The sequence below is a fragment of the Mauremys reevesii genome, linkage group 6, assembly GCF_016161935.1.
Source record: "Mauremys reevesii isolate NIE-2019 linkage group 6, ASM1616193v1, whole genome shotgun sequence".
Lineage (NCBI taxonomy): Eukaryota > Metazoa > Chordata > Testudines > Geoemydidae > Mauremys > Mauremys reevesii.
In genome coordinates, this window is record NC_052628.1 from 66,958,816 (window position 1) to 66,977,426 (window position 18,611).

General features: G+C 44.9%; 1 protein-coding gene across 2 annotated transcripts in view; it reads right to left on the minus strand.

The window, feature by feature from the left end:
- EPB41L4A (erythrocyte membrane protein band 4.1 like 4A) overlaps nt 1–18,611 on the minus strand; it is a 201,948-nt gene that overhangs the window by 84,944 nt on the left and 98,393 nt on the right. For both annotated transcript variants that reach the window (XM_039544525.1, XM_039544524.1), the window contains exons 5-7: nt 17,982–18,060; nt 9,456–9,553; nt 6,221–6,341 (exon numbers count right to left, since the gene is read on the minus strand). In XM_039544525.1, the coding sequence (XP_039400459.1) occupies nt 6,221–6,341; nt 9,456–9,553; nt 17,982–18,060 (298 nt within the window). The remainder of the gene's footprint in view (nt 1–6,220; nt 6,342–9,455; nt 9,554–17,981; nt 18,061–18,611) is intronic.

An 18,611-nucleotide genomic window follows, 5' to 3' on the forward strand; every position in this document is an offset into this window, starting at 1 on the left:
TGCAACCCCTCCCAGCGTGGTGTCATCCAGAAGTTTTATAAGCATGCTCTCCACTCTAATATACAAGTCATTAATGAAAATATTAAACAGTCCCTGAGCCAGGACTGACCCCTGTGGAACCTCGCTAACACACCTTCCCAGTTTGACAGTGAATGCATTTTGACAGTGATAACTACTCATTGAGTGCAGTCTTTCAACCAGTTATAGTAATCACCTTATAGTAATTGCATCTAGACCACTAGTCTAGCTAGTTTGCTAATGAGAATGCCACGTGGGACTGTGTCAAAAACCAGTCAAAAAAAGGAAATTTGACAGTGACTGGGACCTGGTGCCCCCTTCCAGTTTATGTATGCCACTGCAGTGGTATTGTCAGAGAGAAACTGAATGTGTTGGGCTTAGATGAGGGGCAGGAATTCACAGCAGGCTAAGTGGACCGCTCGAAGCTCCAGGATGTTGATGCGTTGCATCCATGTTCTTTGTGCAGCATGTCCGTCGAGGTGGGCACTCCAAACGGCTAGAGAGGTGTCCATGGTGATGGTGGCTGTGGGGGCAGAAGTGGTGAAGGGGGTGCCTAGCAACACCTTGGCAGGGTTGGTCCACCACAGTAGGGAGGTCCAGACCAGATGTGGGTCAATCAGTATGACATCCAGGTGGGTCTGCAGACTTATAGGAGCCACAGTTGTAGACAGCGCATGTGTAGGCAGGCAGGGGGCATCACATGGATACAGGCCACCATGTGACCAAGGAGGCAGAGACAGTGATGCACTATGGGGCGTGGATTTCAGCGTAGGGCTACCATGGGGGTCGTCAGGGTGGCAAAATGGTCCACCGGGAGAAAGGCCCAAGCTGTTACGGTATCCAGGTGTATCCCGATTAAATGGATTGGAACAAGCACGGATTTGTCCTACTTGATACAGATGCCGAGAGTGGCATGGAGCGAGTGGAGAGTGCAGATGGACAACGTCATTTTGGTGAGGGTTGGCACCACTAGTAGCAAGTTGTTTAAGTAAGGGAACACAGAGTACCTCTGTTGTCACAGTTGGGTTGCAATGACCGCAAAGACCTTGGTATAAACCCGTGAAGAAGCTAAAAGGAAGAACTCTGAAATGGTAGTGGTTGTCACCCACGCAGAAAGGAAGAAACTTGCAATGGGCCAGATGGATGTTAATGTGGAAGTACGCATCTTTCATGTCGAGGGGTGTGAACCACACCCCCAGGGGAAGGGAAGGGAAATTTGATGGAAACATCATCATACGGAACTTGATCTTCCTGATTAAGGTGTTAAGTAGTCAGAGATCGAGTACAGGGCAGAGACCTCCCTTTTTTGAGATGAAAAAGTACAGGAAGTAGAAGCGCTTGCCAACGAAGGGGTCAGGCACTAGTTAGATCACACACTTCCTCAGGAGGTTGTGGGGGGGGCGGTGGGAGGGGAAGGTAAGAAACTTGATAGAGTAACCATGTTGTGCAATCTCTAGTACCCAATGGTCCATGGTGATCTCAACCCAGTTGTGGGCAACTAGGGCAAGAGGACCCCAAAGGTGGGGGGGGTGGAGGTAGCAATGTGGGGAGCTTGTAGCTCTCGATATGAATGTCAAAACTGGGCCTTTGTTTGATGCTGGAGTACAGCTGAGGAGGTGGCAGTAGCTGATGGTCATGGATGCTGTGATCTTCGGAGGCCGTCGTGCAGGCTCCTGATATTGGCCATAAGTGGGCTGGTTTGGTGCGAGGAGCACGGTCAGAAAGATGTTGTTTTCAACAGAGCACAGGGGTTGTTTTCAACAGAGCACAGGGGTGTAAATCCCAAGAGACTGGAATGTCACTCTTAAGTCTTTCAGGGAATGGAGGGACTCATCTGTCTTCACCAAGAACAACTTGTCCTTATTGAAGGGGAGGTCCTCTATTGTGGTCTGGACCTCCCTGGAGAAGCTGTAGGATTGTAGCCAGGAGTCTCGTCATACAACGATGCCTGTGGCAAGAGAGCAGGAGGATGCATCTGCTACATGCACCACAGTTTGGAGGCTAACCTTGACTGTCAGGCGGCCTTCTTCGATTAGAGTCTGGAATGGCTGTTGCTTGTCCTGTGGCAAATCCCCCAGGAACTCTGCCAGCTTGGCATAGTTACTAAAGTCATACTTGGCAAGCAGATCTTTGATATGCGGAACTGCAGGGCCGCAGAGGAATAAACCTTGTGGCCCAAGAGGTCAAGGCACTTTGATGACCTATCTGGGCGGGGGGGAAAGGTATCGGAGTGCTACCTCGCCCATTCAGTTGCCGTGTGTACCACCAGCAAAGCAGGGTGGGAAAAAAGAAAGTCATCCCCGCTTGGACAGGATAAAATAGCTGCATTCCACCCTCTTGGGCGTGGGGGCACAGGAAGCTGGTATGTGCCAGACTGCTCGTGCAGGTTTATGGGCAGTGCAATATGAGATGGTCCCCTGGTCTGGAGGATGTCCACCAGCTGGTGGTGTTGCTCCAGAACTTCCTCCAACGATATGCCCAAGCCCAGAGATACCCTCTGCAGCAGCTCCTGGTATTGCCCATGATCAGGAGGCAAGAGAACTGGGGAAATCAATGCATCGGTGGGAGAGGAGGCGGCAGCTGGCAGTCCTGGTGGAACCAGTGGGATCGGCTCCCATTCCATGTCTGCCTCTGGGTCCAAGCTGAATGGTTCCAGCACAGGCACTCATATGGAAGAATCTGAGGCCTGTGATGGCGGGTACAGAGGGTGGTGTGGATTCCAGGGCGGTCAGTGTGCCCATGGTGTTGGGTCCTGGCGTACTACAGACCCTAAAGATATGTGTATCAAGGTGGCAGTGCCAAAGCGCACCCTGGCTGGTGCAGTGGTCACACCCGGGAGTCTGAGCTGCACCTGGACACTGGGAAGAATGCAGTTCCTCTGCTATCTGTTGCCGTCTAAAGAGATCTCAGGTAGAGGCAGAGCCATCAGTGTGAGTGGTCCCGCAATTGCCAGGTGTGGTCTCTAGCCCAGGATGACTGGTGCATCCATCGGGGAACTAGAGTACCAAGAGCAGCGGCAAGAGTGGATATGGCAGGTCTAAGTGCACCATTGGGAGCAGCGGTTCGACCTGTCCAGGTGTTTAAGGTACATCTCACTGACCACTGAAGCGGGGTGGCATGTGCAGTTAGGAGCGTGGGGACTCCGGTCACACCAGGGGTGCATGCTGTGGAGAGCTGTCCCTTGGTACAGCCGGTACACTGGCTAGTGGTGCCAATACTTCTTTCTTCCTTTTGGCTTTACCCTCTGCATGGGTAAGCTTAGGTGGTGGCATGATCAGTTCTGCACATGACTTCTTGTGCAACCTGGCACAGCTCGGGGAGGAAATGCTGTGCTTCGCTGCAGTCCATGACAGGGACTTGCTGTGAGGGCCATGCAAGCACTTACGACACTCTCGCTTGGCAGTGTCCTGCGCCAGTGGTGCTGTTGGATCAGGGCGGGAGTGGTAGGTGTGACACTCATCACTGGTGAAGGGTGAGGCACCATCAGTTCCTCCAGTCCCAGATTGGACTCCACATATGGCCGGAGAGCATCCTGCCTAAGGAACTTCTGGAGTCGCAGGAGATGAGCCTCACAGGTCTGTGGACAGATTTCACAGCCCGCAACGAGATGCACCTTCCCAAGCAGTCCAAGCAGTACTCGTTGCTCACTGAGACTGAGTGAGGGCATGACACTCAGTCCTTGAACCCTTGGATGCAGGGCATAGTCCTCCGACAAGTGCTCTTGTAGGTGAACTACGAGTGTGGAGAGAGGATTCCAATGCCAACCATGCGGCAGTAAGAGGAAACGGAAGGATTGTTGCCCTGCATGACCTCTTATAATCTAGGCTGGACCACGAGGCAACATGTGACGCACATGCAGGTCTCTGGATACTTGTACTGAAAATGCCTGGCTCCAGCGCATGGCAAGCATGCGTACCAACATTTGGAATATACATAGGGACCATCACTCAATGAAGAACATGTTTTTACTAAGCATTGTTCTCTCCATGATCACTTACATTCCCTCTCTGATCACCACCTTCTTGTCTTTAGCACTACCAACCTGCCCCCGGCCTCATCCCCTTGCTTCTCAATCTTTCCATGATTTCCAATACATCTATAGCTATAACTTCTTTTCCACCGTTAAGCCCCCGCTTCTCTCTCCTCCGTTGATTCCTGCCATTCCACTCTCTCCTCCAATCTTGACTCCTTTGCCATCACAATGTCTAACCTTTCCCACTCTTACCCCTGGCTTACCTCCAACATTTGTTTCCTCTGCTCTTGTTCCTGTGCTGCTGAATGTCTTTAGTGGAAGTCCCACAGCAACCATACTGATTGTGTTAATTGCAAATTCATTCTTTTTCTTTTTTTCTACCACTTCCTTAACCAAACAGCTCTATTTCTCCCTCACTGAATTCCATATCCACAAAAACAGCCAACATTTTGCCACCTTTGATTCCCTCCTTAGACCTGACCCTCCATCTCCACACAAAATCGTGTAATTTCTTTTTTTAAAAAATCTATATGATCGAGCATGATCTCTCCTCTAATCCACCTTCAGATCCCTCCTTTAGTCTCACCCTTTGCCTTGATGCTACAAACCCATGCAGGCTAATAATGGCTAGGCAGGCGCAAGCTAATATTACAACTATGGATTGGTTTATTAAACCTCCACATTGTGCAAAATATATGTAAAACCATTCTCTTATTAACATAACTGTCTTCCATCACCACTCATTTACCCCCATTTGTTTCACACACCCCTGTATGTTTTGTCTTTAGGACTAAGTTATCTAAAGGCAAGGGCTGTCTTTTACTTTGCACACAGCCTAGCACAATGGGTCTAGCACAATGACTGGGAATACTAGGCACTACTGCAATACAAACAGGGAGGAAATAATGTCCTCAGTTAAGCACTGACCAGGGACTCAGGAGACTGGGAATCAATTCCTGGTTCCGACACAGATTCCCCGTGTGACACTGGGCAAGTCACTTTCTCTGTGCCTTAGTTTCCCATCTTTAAGATGGGAATAATGGTACTTCCCTGCTGCACTGAGAAGTTATAAAGAGACTATACTAGTGATATATTAGTGATTATGAGGCACTCAGACAATAAGGTGATGAGGGCTACATACATAGATAGAAATAAATAATAATAGATAGCTTCCCCTAAAAGGGGAAGGTTCAAGTCAAGGTGTTGACTGGCATGCACCCCAATGTCAAGGGATGAATGTTCAGGGAGGGGCATGCCTCTATATATATTTGAGGGAAGTTAACATCTCCTTTCATTAAGCAAGACATTGATAATGCCAATATGCAGAAACTACTAGCTGCAAGGCCCTACCTGGCATTTATCAAAATATGTATTTTTAATGTAGCAAAAGCATCAGGGTATCTACACCTACATACAAGAATGTTAGTCTTTTCAGATAACTCTTTAATACCTCAAACAAAATTAAGAAGAAGGGGATATAGTGCAACAGTCATAAAAGCACCTTGCTGATCAGTTCTTACTGGGGAGATAAGCGTTGTTTCATGTTCTGTGTATTAGAGGACAGCATGCTTATAAATATAAAAGAGAACTCTTTATTAAGAGAACTATTTAGCATTCAACTCTTGTGTACACAGACTAACTTCCTGTGCCTTCTCCAAACTCTTCCCTACTGCAACCTTCCTCCATGTTCCATGAAGATTGTTATATGCGAGGCTCCATTACAGCAGCTAACAATCTGGCAAGGAAAAGGGGGCCCATAGTATTAAGTGCTGTATTGTACACATATTGAGAGACGATGGGGAACTGAGGCACAGAGAGATTAAGTGACTAGCCCAAAATTACACAAGAAGTCTATGGTAAAGCTGAGAATTAAATCCAAATGTCTTGGATCCCAGTCCAGTGCCTTAACCATAAGCTACTATTTTCATTCCCCTCCACTGAAAAATTCAGAATGGATAATCTGGACATTTATATGTTTTAACTAAAGGTACCTAAAGTACCATATCTATTCTAGTTATATTTCTAATAAGTTCTTAATATAGCCACTGTATTATCTCTATTTTAGATTTCTGATGAACATAAAAGGATGTTTCATGTCACTAGCAGATTCTGCAGACCTTCATTCTGGCATGATAAAGATACGTGACAATATATCAGTTCCTTCTTCCCTTCTACTTAGCACCTGCAGCACATGATTTCCCAGGCATAGTAACAAAACTGAATTCTTACATCAGAGTTTTGTGTATCCGTTCTATTGCATCTTCCAGTTCTTCCTTCTGGTCTGGAACAAATCGGTATTCTGACACATAACCTGCGGTGTGCTTATATGGGTCATAGTCTCCCAGCTCAGCTATGGTGCACAAGAAAAAAAATTGTCACAAGTTTCAAACATTTTCCCATTACCCAAAAGATGTATTGTCTAACCAATCTGCATGTGCCACTGCACCTTCTCCCAAGTAACTCTATGAGCTCATCACTCAGTAGGTAAAAGAAAACTGTTTTCTTACTGGAGAGGAAAAATGCATGGCAATGTTTTGCCTTTATATTAGTTTATTAACAAAGCAGTGTAGACCAATCCATGCAAGACTGGAGAAGCAATTTCATTAATAACATGTTTTTAGAGGAATGGAAGGTTCAAGGGCTAGGAAATATGGTATGAAGTTTGTCACCTCTGCAGAACTGGAGTTAATTTAGTTTAGGTCAGAAATAATTGCTACAATATGCTACTTTGTGATGCATGTGAAATGAACTGATGTGCTGAGTCCAGTTATTAGAAGATTTGTGCCCATATAATAAAAACGAACATTCAAATGGGCATCCTGGTTGGGAGTCCTAGAGAAGTCAAGGACTGAATTAGAATGGAGATATAACTATCCTGTCAAGCTTAGAGGTAGTCCTTTGAGAAGAAAGCTGAAGTACATATAGGTAAACAAAAGACTTCAGTTAATTTCAGTACATTTCTTGAACACTAAATTCACTTTAAAAATCAAAACAATGTATTTAAAAGAAATATGGGGACTTTGTTTTAAAATTTAATCAATGATTATGCATTTTAAAATAATTGTTTTTGGAGTGCCCTGGAATTTGCATATACAGGCAAAAGTGACAAACTATTTGTCTGATGAGCCACAATCATATTTTACATCCTTCAAACAGCTGTATATTAAATGTATATCTTAATCAGGGCTCAATTCTACAATTCTAATTTACATTGGGTAACAGTTATATGAGTAACCCCGTTGAAGTTAATGGGATAATTTGCGTAAGTGCTACTTAACATGAGTAAAGGCAGTACCATTAGGCCCTCAAGGAGGCAAGGGCTCCTCAGAAGCCCAGCCTTATTGGAGGTTCCCATCCAAATCCCACTGAAGCCATGGACATTGCTATGCCTCTTCACACGCCATGAGGTCAGTGCCATAAATCATAATGAAAAAAATCTCATAAAACATCAGCTTGTTTTCGTTATGGGTTGTTTTATTTATTTATTTATTTATTTATTTATTTTAACATATTAGTCTTGTCTCCAAAACAAGAGACTGATCTGATCAGCAGAGATACAGGAATTCCCCGCCCCACCGCTCCAACCCCAACCCCACCCCCCAAAATTGTCACAAGTTTCAAACATTTTCCCATTACCCAAAAGATGTATTGTCTAACCAATCTGCATGTGCCACTGCACCTTCTCCCAAGTAACTCTATGAGCTCATCACTCAGTAGGTAAAAGAAAACTGTTTTCTTACTGGAGAGCAAAAATGCATGGCAATGTTTTGCCTTTATATTAGTTTATTAACAAACAATAAAACGGTGACCGTCATGCTTGAAACAGAATCAACAGCAGGAATAATGACTTTGGGCTTCTATTGTGCACTTCAATAGTGCACAATAGAGTAGGTGTATGTCTGTGTGCTGTAAGGCTTGCCGAATGTATAGTGCATACTGCACTCTACGTTGTTGCCAAGCCTATGGATGGGATTCCTGTGCTAGTGCTTCTGTCTTATAAATTCAATGTTTCGCACAAACATATGCATTATATGAGGGTCTCTATTTGCATATTTGTTGTCAAATTCAGCCCTGATGTAAGAGGGCATAGCCCTTTGTAACTATTGTGTACCTGTTCTAGCTCTCCTATCCAAAATGAACTTTTCTAGCTATTTCCTTGTGGCATTTCAAAGAAAGAAATATTGGTCACTGAGATTAGTATCCTATAAACAATCTTTGACTAGAGCTGCAGATTCCCACAGTTTAGCCACTATGCCTATGACTGGGAAATAGAGTATATACTTGTTCCTATTTCTCTTAATCTGTTTGAAGCTGATGCAGTCACTGCAAAACAATATACCTGACCAATATATATTGCAATATTTCACAGTCAAGGCACAACTGTCATTGAAGTGAACGGCCTATCACAAACAGCCTTCTGGGTTGGGTCATATCACCTTCCATAGTTGGGGAAATGTCAGTGGAAAAAAACCTCAGAATGTGACATGCTTTAACTTTCCTGAGAGACATGTCATATGCCATGAAAGTCTCTAATCTCCTTTTACATTCAATAAGTTACTTCTCTGTTGTGATCTCTCAAACATGTTGTTCTAAAATAGAAATTAAAGGAAGAATATTTTCGGCTTGTATTAGGTAGCTGCTACTGAATCATACTTGGATTAATGATAATCTTCACTTAGTACCTGCCACAGATGAAAACTGTAAATTATGAGTTTTCCATGCATAGTTCCCAAGAAAATATCATAAATCCACATGATATCCCTGACTGCCAAATTTTGCATTTGGATATCTGATTTTAGCCCAAAGATGAGCAAAATCTTACTTCTTACTAACTTTCCATTAATGTGAAGTAGTTCATGTTTGCTCTATCAAAACAATGGGATATACTAGCACTCATGAAATCTGCTTCTCAAGTGCATGCCAATAAGTGAACTGTAGAATTAAAACTTCATGCTTCAAGTCAAAACACATCCCTCCCCTTCATTATCTTCAAGTATTAGCATTGACATAATGTGGTTTTTGTAGGACTGCATCATTTTGGATGATTAACAGATTTGTTTGGAGGCTGCTGCCGCCGGCCCTTCAGATCTACACATTGTTTGATGAAATAGAAAATAGGATATAAATAATATTGGGCTGTAGACATACCCTGACTTGTAATGTTATCAAGCACTGATAAAAAAGTTCTCTCTGTGGACAGCCTCAGTAACTCAGCCATCAATAACTGTCAGATATTTCAGAAAAAAAGCCCATAGTATCTTCATTTAAAATTAATGTAACTGGTTCTATAGAAACTGTATTGAAGTGTCCCCTATTTATAATTCTCCTGTTACTCTCTGTAATTTAATTTTTTTTAAACTAACATACAAAGATTTAGATTAAAGTCTCCATTTGGTGGCAATATTTGGAATAAATCCTAACATTAACAAAACAAAAAAGATATCAGTTGGTCAGAAGAACTCACACTGAATTGCATATGCTCCCAGCTGAGCTGCAATGTTGATGGGACAGGGCATGCGTCCTTGCAAAACATCTTGCTTCACCTGCAAAAAAAATTGATACCTAAAACAGAGAGAGAAAATGAAGTTGTTAGTTCAATATTAAGGATTCTGGTGTATTCAGTAACATTTTACTGCCTTCCGGTTTATCGGGGGGTGGGGTGGGGGGGAAGGTCTGTAGCTCAGCTTAAAGTGACATGGTCAACTCAAAAATCACGTTTGCATCTTCTGCAACATTTTTTTTTTACTATTAATGTTCAAGTAACATCACGATTATCATCACTGAAAGACTGGAGGAGGAAAAAATTCTCTAGTTTTCCAATTTGTTTCCTTTGTGCATTTGACAGCACAAATTGTGATAGTCAATTTCCCTAGAAAGAGATGGTTCCCCTAGTTTGTGTGGGATTTTCAGATAGCAGCAGGAAAAGAGAAAACATTTTTTAAAAATCAAACAGGAAAATATGATTGTAAACCCACACGAGGGACAAATTTTGACCTGGTTAGTGGAGCAGAGCAAGGGAGACACAGGACATAAGGCACTTGCTTACTCGCTTGTGTGCATAGGCGGCAGGTTTGTATAATTTTTGGTGGGGCCCAAAATGGTGGTGCCCCCCCTCCCGCCTTTGTGCCGATATAAAATGATGAACACAGTGCCACCACAAGACAAGAATTATAGGGTCAATTAAAAGTGTCAAGAAGCAGCACTACTTTTGCCTACTAATATACAGTATTATATTTTGTTGCATCTGTGTGATGAAGTGGGAATGTTCTCTATTTTTTGAATACTGTGTGTTCTGCTCCTCAGTTTCCCAGATGCCAAGGGAAGGTTGAGGGACAAAGAGATTGTGTGGAAGAGAGGAAGAGAAGAAGAGGAGGAGGGGAGGAGGGAGTGTCGAGGGCTGCTGGGTGGGGGGGGAGGGGGGGGAACTTGGGCCTGGTTGCCCACCCACCCCTCCCCTGACAGAGGGTTCTGTTTTGTTCTCCAACAAGCTCTTGTTAAGCTCTGTTTAACTGGTCTAATAAACCTTCTGTTTCTGTGTGTGGCTGAGAGTCACATCTGACTGAGGAGTTGGGGACTGACTGCTGGGTGGGGTGCTGCCAGACCTGGTTGCCCCAGGACCAGCCAGGGCACTTGTGCGTGGAAGGGCATGCTGAATGCATGCTGAATGAGGTCAGACCCAGGAAGGTGTTTTCTTTCTGAGAGTATGATGAGAGAGAGGAGAGAGGAGAGAGTCCTGACTGGCTTTGTATGGAGATGTTCCATTGTTCCAAGCAATCCCACCCCACCCCCACCACACAGCAACCCCACAGGCACAAGTCCACTCCTCCCTCTCCTCCCTCTCCCTTTGTCTTTTAGGAGGGCAGCTGATCTCTCTGTTCTCCTGATCTCTCTGTTCTCCAGTTTGCAGGGCCTTGCATTGGGAGATGAGAAAAAAGCTGCTAAAACTGAGCTTGGAGCTTGCAGCCTCCTGAATTTTTGATGTGGAAAAATGGTGGGTGGGTGGTGGGGGGGAGGGGGTGGGGGGGGGATGGCAGGGGGACATGGCAGCAACTGGCTGCATGGAGCTGGAGCCAGTCTGACAGGTCTGGGCAGCACAGTAGAAGGGGTGGGGTTTGAGGTTGAGGAGGGGGGAGCAGGAGGACAAGGACAAGGAACAGGGGGAGGGGGATGGGGAGGGGGGGGGAGGGGGGGGGGGCAGGGGATAGATAGCAATTGGGGAGTTAGGGGGGGTAAGGGGGGGGGGTTGGGGGGGGGTGGGGGTGTGGGGGGGGGGGGGGGGGGTGGGGGGGGGGGGGAGGGGGACAAGGGGAAGGGAGGGGGAAGGGAGGGAAGGGGGGGGGGGCGTGGGGGTAGGGGGGGAGGGGGGGGGGGGGGCTTGGGGGTGGAGGTGGAGGGGGGGGAGTGGGGGGGGAGGGGGGGGGAGGGTGGTGGGCGGCGGGGGGGGGGGGGGGGGGGGAATGGGGGGGGGAGGGGCTGAGGGCAGGCGGGAGCCCAGAGCCTCCTTTAAGCCGCTGCGGGCCGGGAGCCCAGGGAGGCCAGAGCCCCTCAGGGGGGCGGGGCTTTACCCACAGGGGCTGCCTGGGGCCCACAGGGGCCGCCGCCCTCGCTGCTGGGAAGCGCTCTGCTCTGGGCTGCCAGCGGAGGGAGCGCAGAGCCTTAGGCCTTTAAAGCCCGGGAGCCAGAGGCCCTGGGGCTTCCGGGGCCCCAGAGGGAGCCCCCAGCAGCGGCAGCCCAGAGCAGCCCGCTCTCAGAGCGCCTCTGGGCTGGGGGGTGCAGGCTGCAGCCTGTTTTAAATCGGGAGGCAGCAGGCTCGGCTTAGCTCTGGCCCGCCTCAGCAGGCAGCAGCGCCTGGCCTTTCTCTGGGCTTTGCAGGGCTCTGGGCTGCCTGCAGCTTTTAAACTGCCTGCTGAACGCGGAGCCTTTGGCCTCCAGCAGAGCCTGTAAGAGCCAGCAGAGGCCCAGGAACAGAAGGCGCTGGGTTTCCCAGAGGCGGCCCAGCCAGAGCTTCTGCAGGGCTTAGGGGGCTCTTTCTCTGTAGGCTCAGCGCAGCTGGCAGAGAAGGGGGAGCCCAGCCCTCCAAGCCCAGGGAGGGCTCTGGGCGCCCTGGCCTGGGCCGCAGAGGGCCTGGGAATCCCAGGGGCCCAGAGGGCGGCCTTTAAATCCCAGCCGCTGCCAGAATAGAGCCCAGGCCCTGGGGCGGCTGCCGCGCTGGGGAGCCCAGAGGGCGAGGGGCTCCCTGCGCGGGAGGAGCAGGAGCAGAGGCCTCTCCAGAGCGAGCCTGCGAGGAATTCAGGAGGCTCCTGCCGGCGCCGGGAGCCCCCCTTGAGATCCCGGCAGTGCTGAGCTTTAAGTTGGGCTGCCGCCCTGCATCGGAGGGCTGCCAGGCGCTTTGTTCCAGGCGGGGGCGGCCCAGAGAGCGCTCTGGGAGCTGGGAATGCAGCAGCCCAGGAGCTGCATTGCCTGAGCCGGCTGGATTTCTGGGGCCCAGCAGAGCCAGAGCCTGGGCAGCCGCATGCTTGTGTGGGCTCGTAACAGGGTCTCCAAACCCCATTCTGAACACAGGCAGAGTGGGGGAGGAAAGTCTCTCCCATTTACAAGCAAGCAGCTTGATCACAACTGCAGGAATTTGCCAGTCATGGGGGCAGGCATCCACAGCTGCAACCAGTAAAGGAAACAGAGCCTGCTGTAAAGGGAGGAGTTTAGGGAAGGAAAGGGAGGCACTAAGGCCTTGCATAGCAAGGTGGTGACAGCTTTGCACTAGGCTGCCTCCAAGAAACGAGCCAGGAGACTGAAAGAGACGGCAAGTCCAAAAAGTGAAGGTCTGACAGGCTTAATGGAAGGTCAGAATCCAAGAACTTACCTGACTGAGAGCAAATAAAGGAAGATCAGTCAGGAGAAGCTGAGGCCCCTCAAGAGACCACCCCAAAAGGCATTGACAGGGCTATACGTACCACCGCCAGCAAATGTGGGAGGAAAAACAGACACCACAGGGCCACTATATTCCATTCCTCCACTTGCAAGTGGGCAGGAAGAGGTGGGGCCCTAGCTCTGCCTCCCGGTGCACCAGCCAGCTGAGCTACGTAACTTTGTTAAGTGCAGAGTACTTCCCCCCTCAGAGCTGGAGGAAACCAGGAGAGTAGATTGTGACTCTCAATCTGCTTCCAAATCTGCCTCAGGGCAGCACAATGCACTTCCCCTTACCCAGGGCTCATGGCAGGGCCGCCCAGGGGTTGGGGAGGGGGCAAGTGGGGCAATTTGCCCCAGGCCCCGCAGAGGCCCCCACGAGAGTTTTTCGGGGCCCCTGGAGCGGGGTCCTTCACTTGCTCTGGGGGCCCTGGAAAACTCTTGTGGGGCCCGGGCCCCTGGAGCTTCTTCCTCTCCGGGCCTTCGGCGGCAACTCGGCAGCGGGGGGTCCTTCCACTCCAGGACCCGCCGCCGAAGTGCCCCAAAGACCCGCGGCGGGGGGTCCTTCCGCCCCGGGAACCTGCCGCTGAAGTGCCAGGTCTTTGGCGGAAATTCGGCGGCAGGGGCTGAATCCTCTGGGCGGCCCTGGGTCATGGTAAAGCCACAACTGAGCCCAAACTTAGCAAGAGGAGTCAGGGGCAGGGGTAGTAATTGTAGTGACTTTTAAGAATATTTTTTAACTGACAACATGTTAAGATGACTGTGTTCTTTTAAGCTCTGATATTGCCCCATATTCACAAAATGTATTGCAAACAACTTCCTTAATCACAACTGCACACATCAAAAACATGTATGGTAAACTGCTCACACAGGCTGGTATAAATTAAATGAGAGTATTTGATACCCCCTCTTTAGCACATGAACACTGAATTCCTGATGAAACAATATGAACAAAAGAGAGGATCAGAGTAATAGTAGGTAAGAAAACAAGTTATCTAGTTCAGTTTTTCAGATACTCTAGTACATTTAAAGGAAATATTTTAAAATGCTGTTTATACCAAATGGATATACATCATACCGTATCACATCATACTGAAAGAATATCAGTGATTTCTTACAACAACAGTTTTTAAAAGATCTTTTTGTGATACAGGCACAAATTGGTCATACTTACATACTGAACTTCCCTTATTCAGGAACTCATTTATTTTACAGAGCCAAATAACTGCATTATACATTATTATTATTATTAAGTTTATTTTGTATTTATTATTGCATTATCATCACTACTCTTATAAATACTTGGTACTTTCTATGTGTTCATAGTAAATTATTGAAATATTTTTGTCTTTGGGCCATCCAGACTGCAGACTATGTGGCAAATAATCTTTGCATTATTTTGTTAAGCTCAAATAAAAATTGTCAGTGTTCAAGGACCTTTCAGTGCTATTTAATCTGGGATCCTTCCAGCCCAAATTAGCTTATTTTGCTGATGGTCCCCATAGACACCATGGGCATTCCAGGATATACAGCTGTGCCATTTGCACCCTATTTCTTATTGGAGAGGAAAAATGCACAGTTATCTAGGCCTCTCTTCTTCCCAGGGCCAAATGCCTTATATAGTGAGAAGGCACATTACAATGGTATCAGGAAACACAGTGTGCACGCTCGTTATTACTCCTTAGAATTCTAACTAGCAGGCAGACTCTTCTTTGAATGAATTACAATGACAGAGAAGAAATTTAAGGGTGTTGTGGAACTCACATCTCTCTTGGCTGACAGATTAGAAATGAAGTTCACTTCCAATATATATCTCCTCCCCTCAGCATTTCCAGCAGTTGTACAAGACTGAGTATGGCCTTACTATGTGTAGCCTGCTGCACAGCCATTGTCTACAGCTCGCCTGGATATGGATATTTTCCACCAGTTCTTTGGTATTTCCGTAATAATTACAGAAGTGCAGGGATGCAGGGTTTCCCCTGAGTTCTGAAAAGTGTCATTTTAACCACCTCACATTTTCTTCATACATATCTATCCTCACAGTTAGTATAATCTAAAGCAGGGGTTGGCAACCTTTCAGAAGTGGTGTGCCGAGTCTTCATTTATTCACTCTAATTTAAGGTTTCACGTGCCAGTAATACATTTTAACATTTTTAGAAGGTCTCTTTCTGTAAATCTATAATATATAACTAAACTATTGTTATATGTAAAGTAAATAAGGTTTTTAAAATGTTTAAGAAGCTTCACTTAAAATTAAATTAAAATGCAGAGCCCCCTGGACCGGTTGCCAGGACCCAGGCAGTGTGAGTGCCACTGAAAATCAGCTCGTGTGCCGCCTTCAGCTTGCGTGCAATAGGTTGCCTACCCCAGATCTAAAGTAAGACAAAAACAACTTAACCTGCTTTTAAAAAAATTCTAATTACCCCCCAATTTTTAGGTACATGTTGGCTCCATTGATTTGCCTCCATCCGTCACTTTAAAATGTTAACTACTTGGCTCTATATACAGTATAAAATACATACAATTTAACACTGCATGTTATTGCCAGAAGCATATGACACCATTTAATGCAGGGACAGTATTTGCAAAGGTGATAGACTGTGGGAATAGATCTGACAATATATGGGACAAATCATTTTGAACTAGATTTAAAAACTAGTTTTATTTAAAACTAGAAATCAAATTCTGCATGAAAGGGAACTTAGAACTAAATACTCTAAAGTAGGTGGGCAATAAATACCAATTATTTTGCTAAGATGCTAATGTGGATGGGAAAATAATACATTTGGAATAATTATTTAGATAATAAACTAATACAAAATGGGCATAAACATTCAAATCAAAGGCTGTCAAATCAGTGTATATACATCTAAACCACGATTTCAGGCACAAAAATGCTGATTTGAGCACAAAATGCAAAACTGGGGGCCTTATCTTAACTGTCCTTATGTGTGTATTTTCACTGTGGATTTGAGGAAGAAATAGCTTTAAAAAAAACAAAATAAAACAAAAACTCCACAATTTGCAGTCAGAAGCATCAGTTCTGCCTCCTGTGAGGTGATGATGCTCCTAACTCCTATTGAAGTCAGTGAACGATGGCGATACTTAGCTCCTTTTAGGATCAGGCCTCTAGTCCAAACTTGTACCCCGAGTGCTTGCCATACGCTCTGCCAAATTACATCGATAATGGTGTCTAAACATTGCTTGAGCAAACACACCCAGGAGATATTGATAACCAGTCAGCATTTATTTTTGCCTACAGAACACATCAATTTCTGGTGTAAAGAGATTATAAATTTGATAGGTTTTTACTATTCAAAAATAGAAATTATATAATGTGACAGAAGTATTAACATCAGATAACAGTAGGCTCCATATAACTTTACATAAAAAAAGAAAAGTCAGTGACCCATATTCCACAAATAAATACAGATAACAGTGGCAAAACACTGGAATCACATACCTAAAATTATCACAATAAAGAAAAGAAAATTGCTTTAATGCATTCTATGTAGAAGGCAGTGATTCTAGCATAAGTATTCTTTCTGAAAATGTGTCTATTTCCTACAGGGTTTATGGTAAGAGCCCAAAGAGATAAAGGCTCAAATAGTTTGATGACATTTGATCATGCAGATTCTTAGATATGTATTACTGAAGATTGCAATTATAAGCTTAGTATTTTTCTATGCCCCCTCCCCACCTAGTTTTAAAAAGCCCAAGTTTTGTGTGAGCAAACATATTGCACACACACACACACAGAGACTCACTAAAAATGCACTGTGCATGCCAAAATGCTTTTGGCATAGATTTATGCACCTAATAAGCAGTGCAAATCATTAACTGATCTTGTTATAAGCAAAATTAATGCATTTTTTTTAAATTTAGCTCTTAACTGTCATTTCACAGATATGAATCCAACCTGCCTCCAGAGTAGTAATCACAGCAGGTTCTGTTGTCGGAGTTCTCTTCCCAGGGCCATCTTTTTTCCCCTGTGAGCAGGGTTGAAAGTGGTTCTGGAAAAGTACAGGAAAACTATATCAAACTTTCGGGGCAGATGGGGCATTACACTAAGAGTAATGCGTGCTTTTTCACTGTACAGAGTCATAGTAGTATTCGTTTTTCCTAGTTCAATATAAATCTTGTCAAACTGGGAGGTTTTGTCACTATGAGGAAAAACTAATGCCAATATGGTAAAAAAAATTCTTATCATAGTAGTACAGGAAAAATATTTTTGCTTATTTTTCACCATTAAACCACGTTGGGTTAGGAAATGAAAATTTATGTGTGTATTGTAATAAAGTTTGGCATGTCATGTTTCACTTGAGCATAAATGTGGACAGCAAGACAGGAACATTTCCATGTATTTATTATTGCCAGTCAGCACGCTACATCTGCCTAAATATGTCACTTGAATATCAAATTTCTTTGTGAATCTGAAATGAACGGCCAGAGATCTTTTATACATAAAACACAATAGATAAGCTTGTGTGTGTGTGTGTGTGTGTGTGTGTGCGCGCGCGCACTTATGCAAGTGTACTTCTATATTGTTGGGGGCGAACTATTATTTAAATGAATCGTAAACATTATTTTGCTTTTCCACATCTTTTGCATATTTTTCAAGAGACCAGGAGAAACACTTCTTTAAAAATAGTTCTGGAATTTAAACCATGGCCAATTAAAAGGAAAGTAGATATTCCCTACAGCCGTATTTGGATACACAAACTGGGGGGAGGTAATCTAAAACCTCTCTCTAGAAGCATATCCATCACAGGACATGTATAAATCCAAATGTGACAATACATGCTTAAAAAAGAAAAATTCCCAAGAATCCATTCAAAACCCTGACATCTGCCCATGTATCATATAGCACAGGTTCAATCTGATCTTCCAAACAGGTTTTTACTGAACAATGCAAGCTTTGTCTCAGTTTTCTTACAGACACAGGTGTGTAAGCAAAAACAAACAAAACAGAGCAGCCATGTGCACCTGCATATATTTGATTACAATCTTAATTTTATTAATTGTGATTTCAGATCAGCACATCATATGCATATCACCAATATTTAAACTATATGCAATACTATACCTGGTTATTTCTTCCTTAAGTTTGCATGGATCTTCTGCATAGAATTTAACACCAAAATATAGAGTATATGGTGGCCCAGCTAAGGGAAAGAGAGAATAATTAACTTTTGTAGTGCAGATTTATAAAATAAAATCTTTCATTATAGATGAGCTACTAAGCTGCCTATTTATCCAAGGGGCTTACACAGTCCACTGCCGCTCCCTCCCCATATCACCACAGAGTGAAGTTCCTAATGGACTCTTTTCCCTTTATAGAGTAGAAAAACTTTGTTGGAACAGGATGTTTTTGGTTTTTTTGGTTATTGTTTCTTATATTTGTTTGTGAGTACAACACCGTGTCCAATGTGAAACATTCCCCATGATAATCAATAACTGAAAGTATAATTATGCCCTATATACCTAGTAAAATTTTTTGAATTTTGTAATTTACTTTTTTAAAAGTTTTAGCTCTCCAATAAAATCCAGTAACTCAATCCTACAATTCCTGTTATGATCATATTTATTCCCATGCACACACTTCCACCAACTTCAGCCAATGTCCCATTGATCCAAGTGACTTCAGTAGGACTATGTGTGATATTAAAGATACACATGGTAGTAACAACCTGCAGAGTCGTGCTCAATCCTGCAA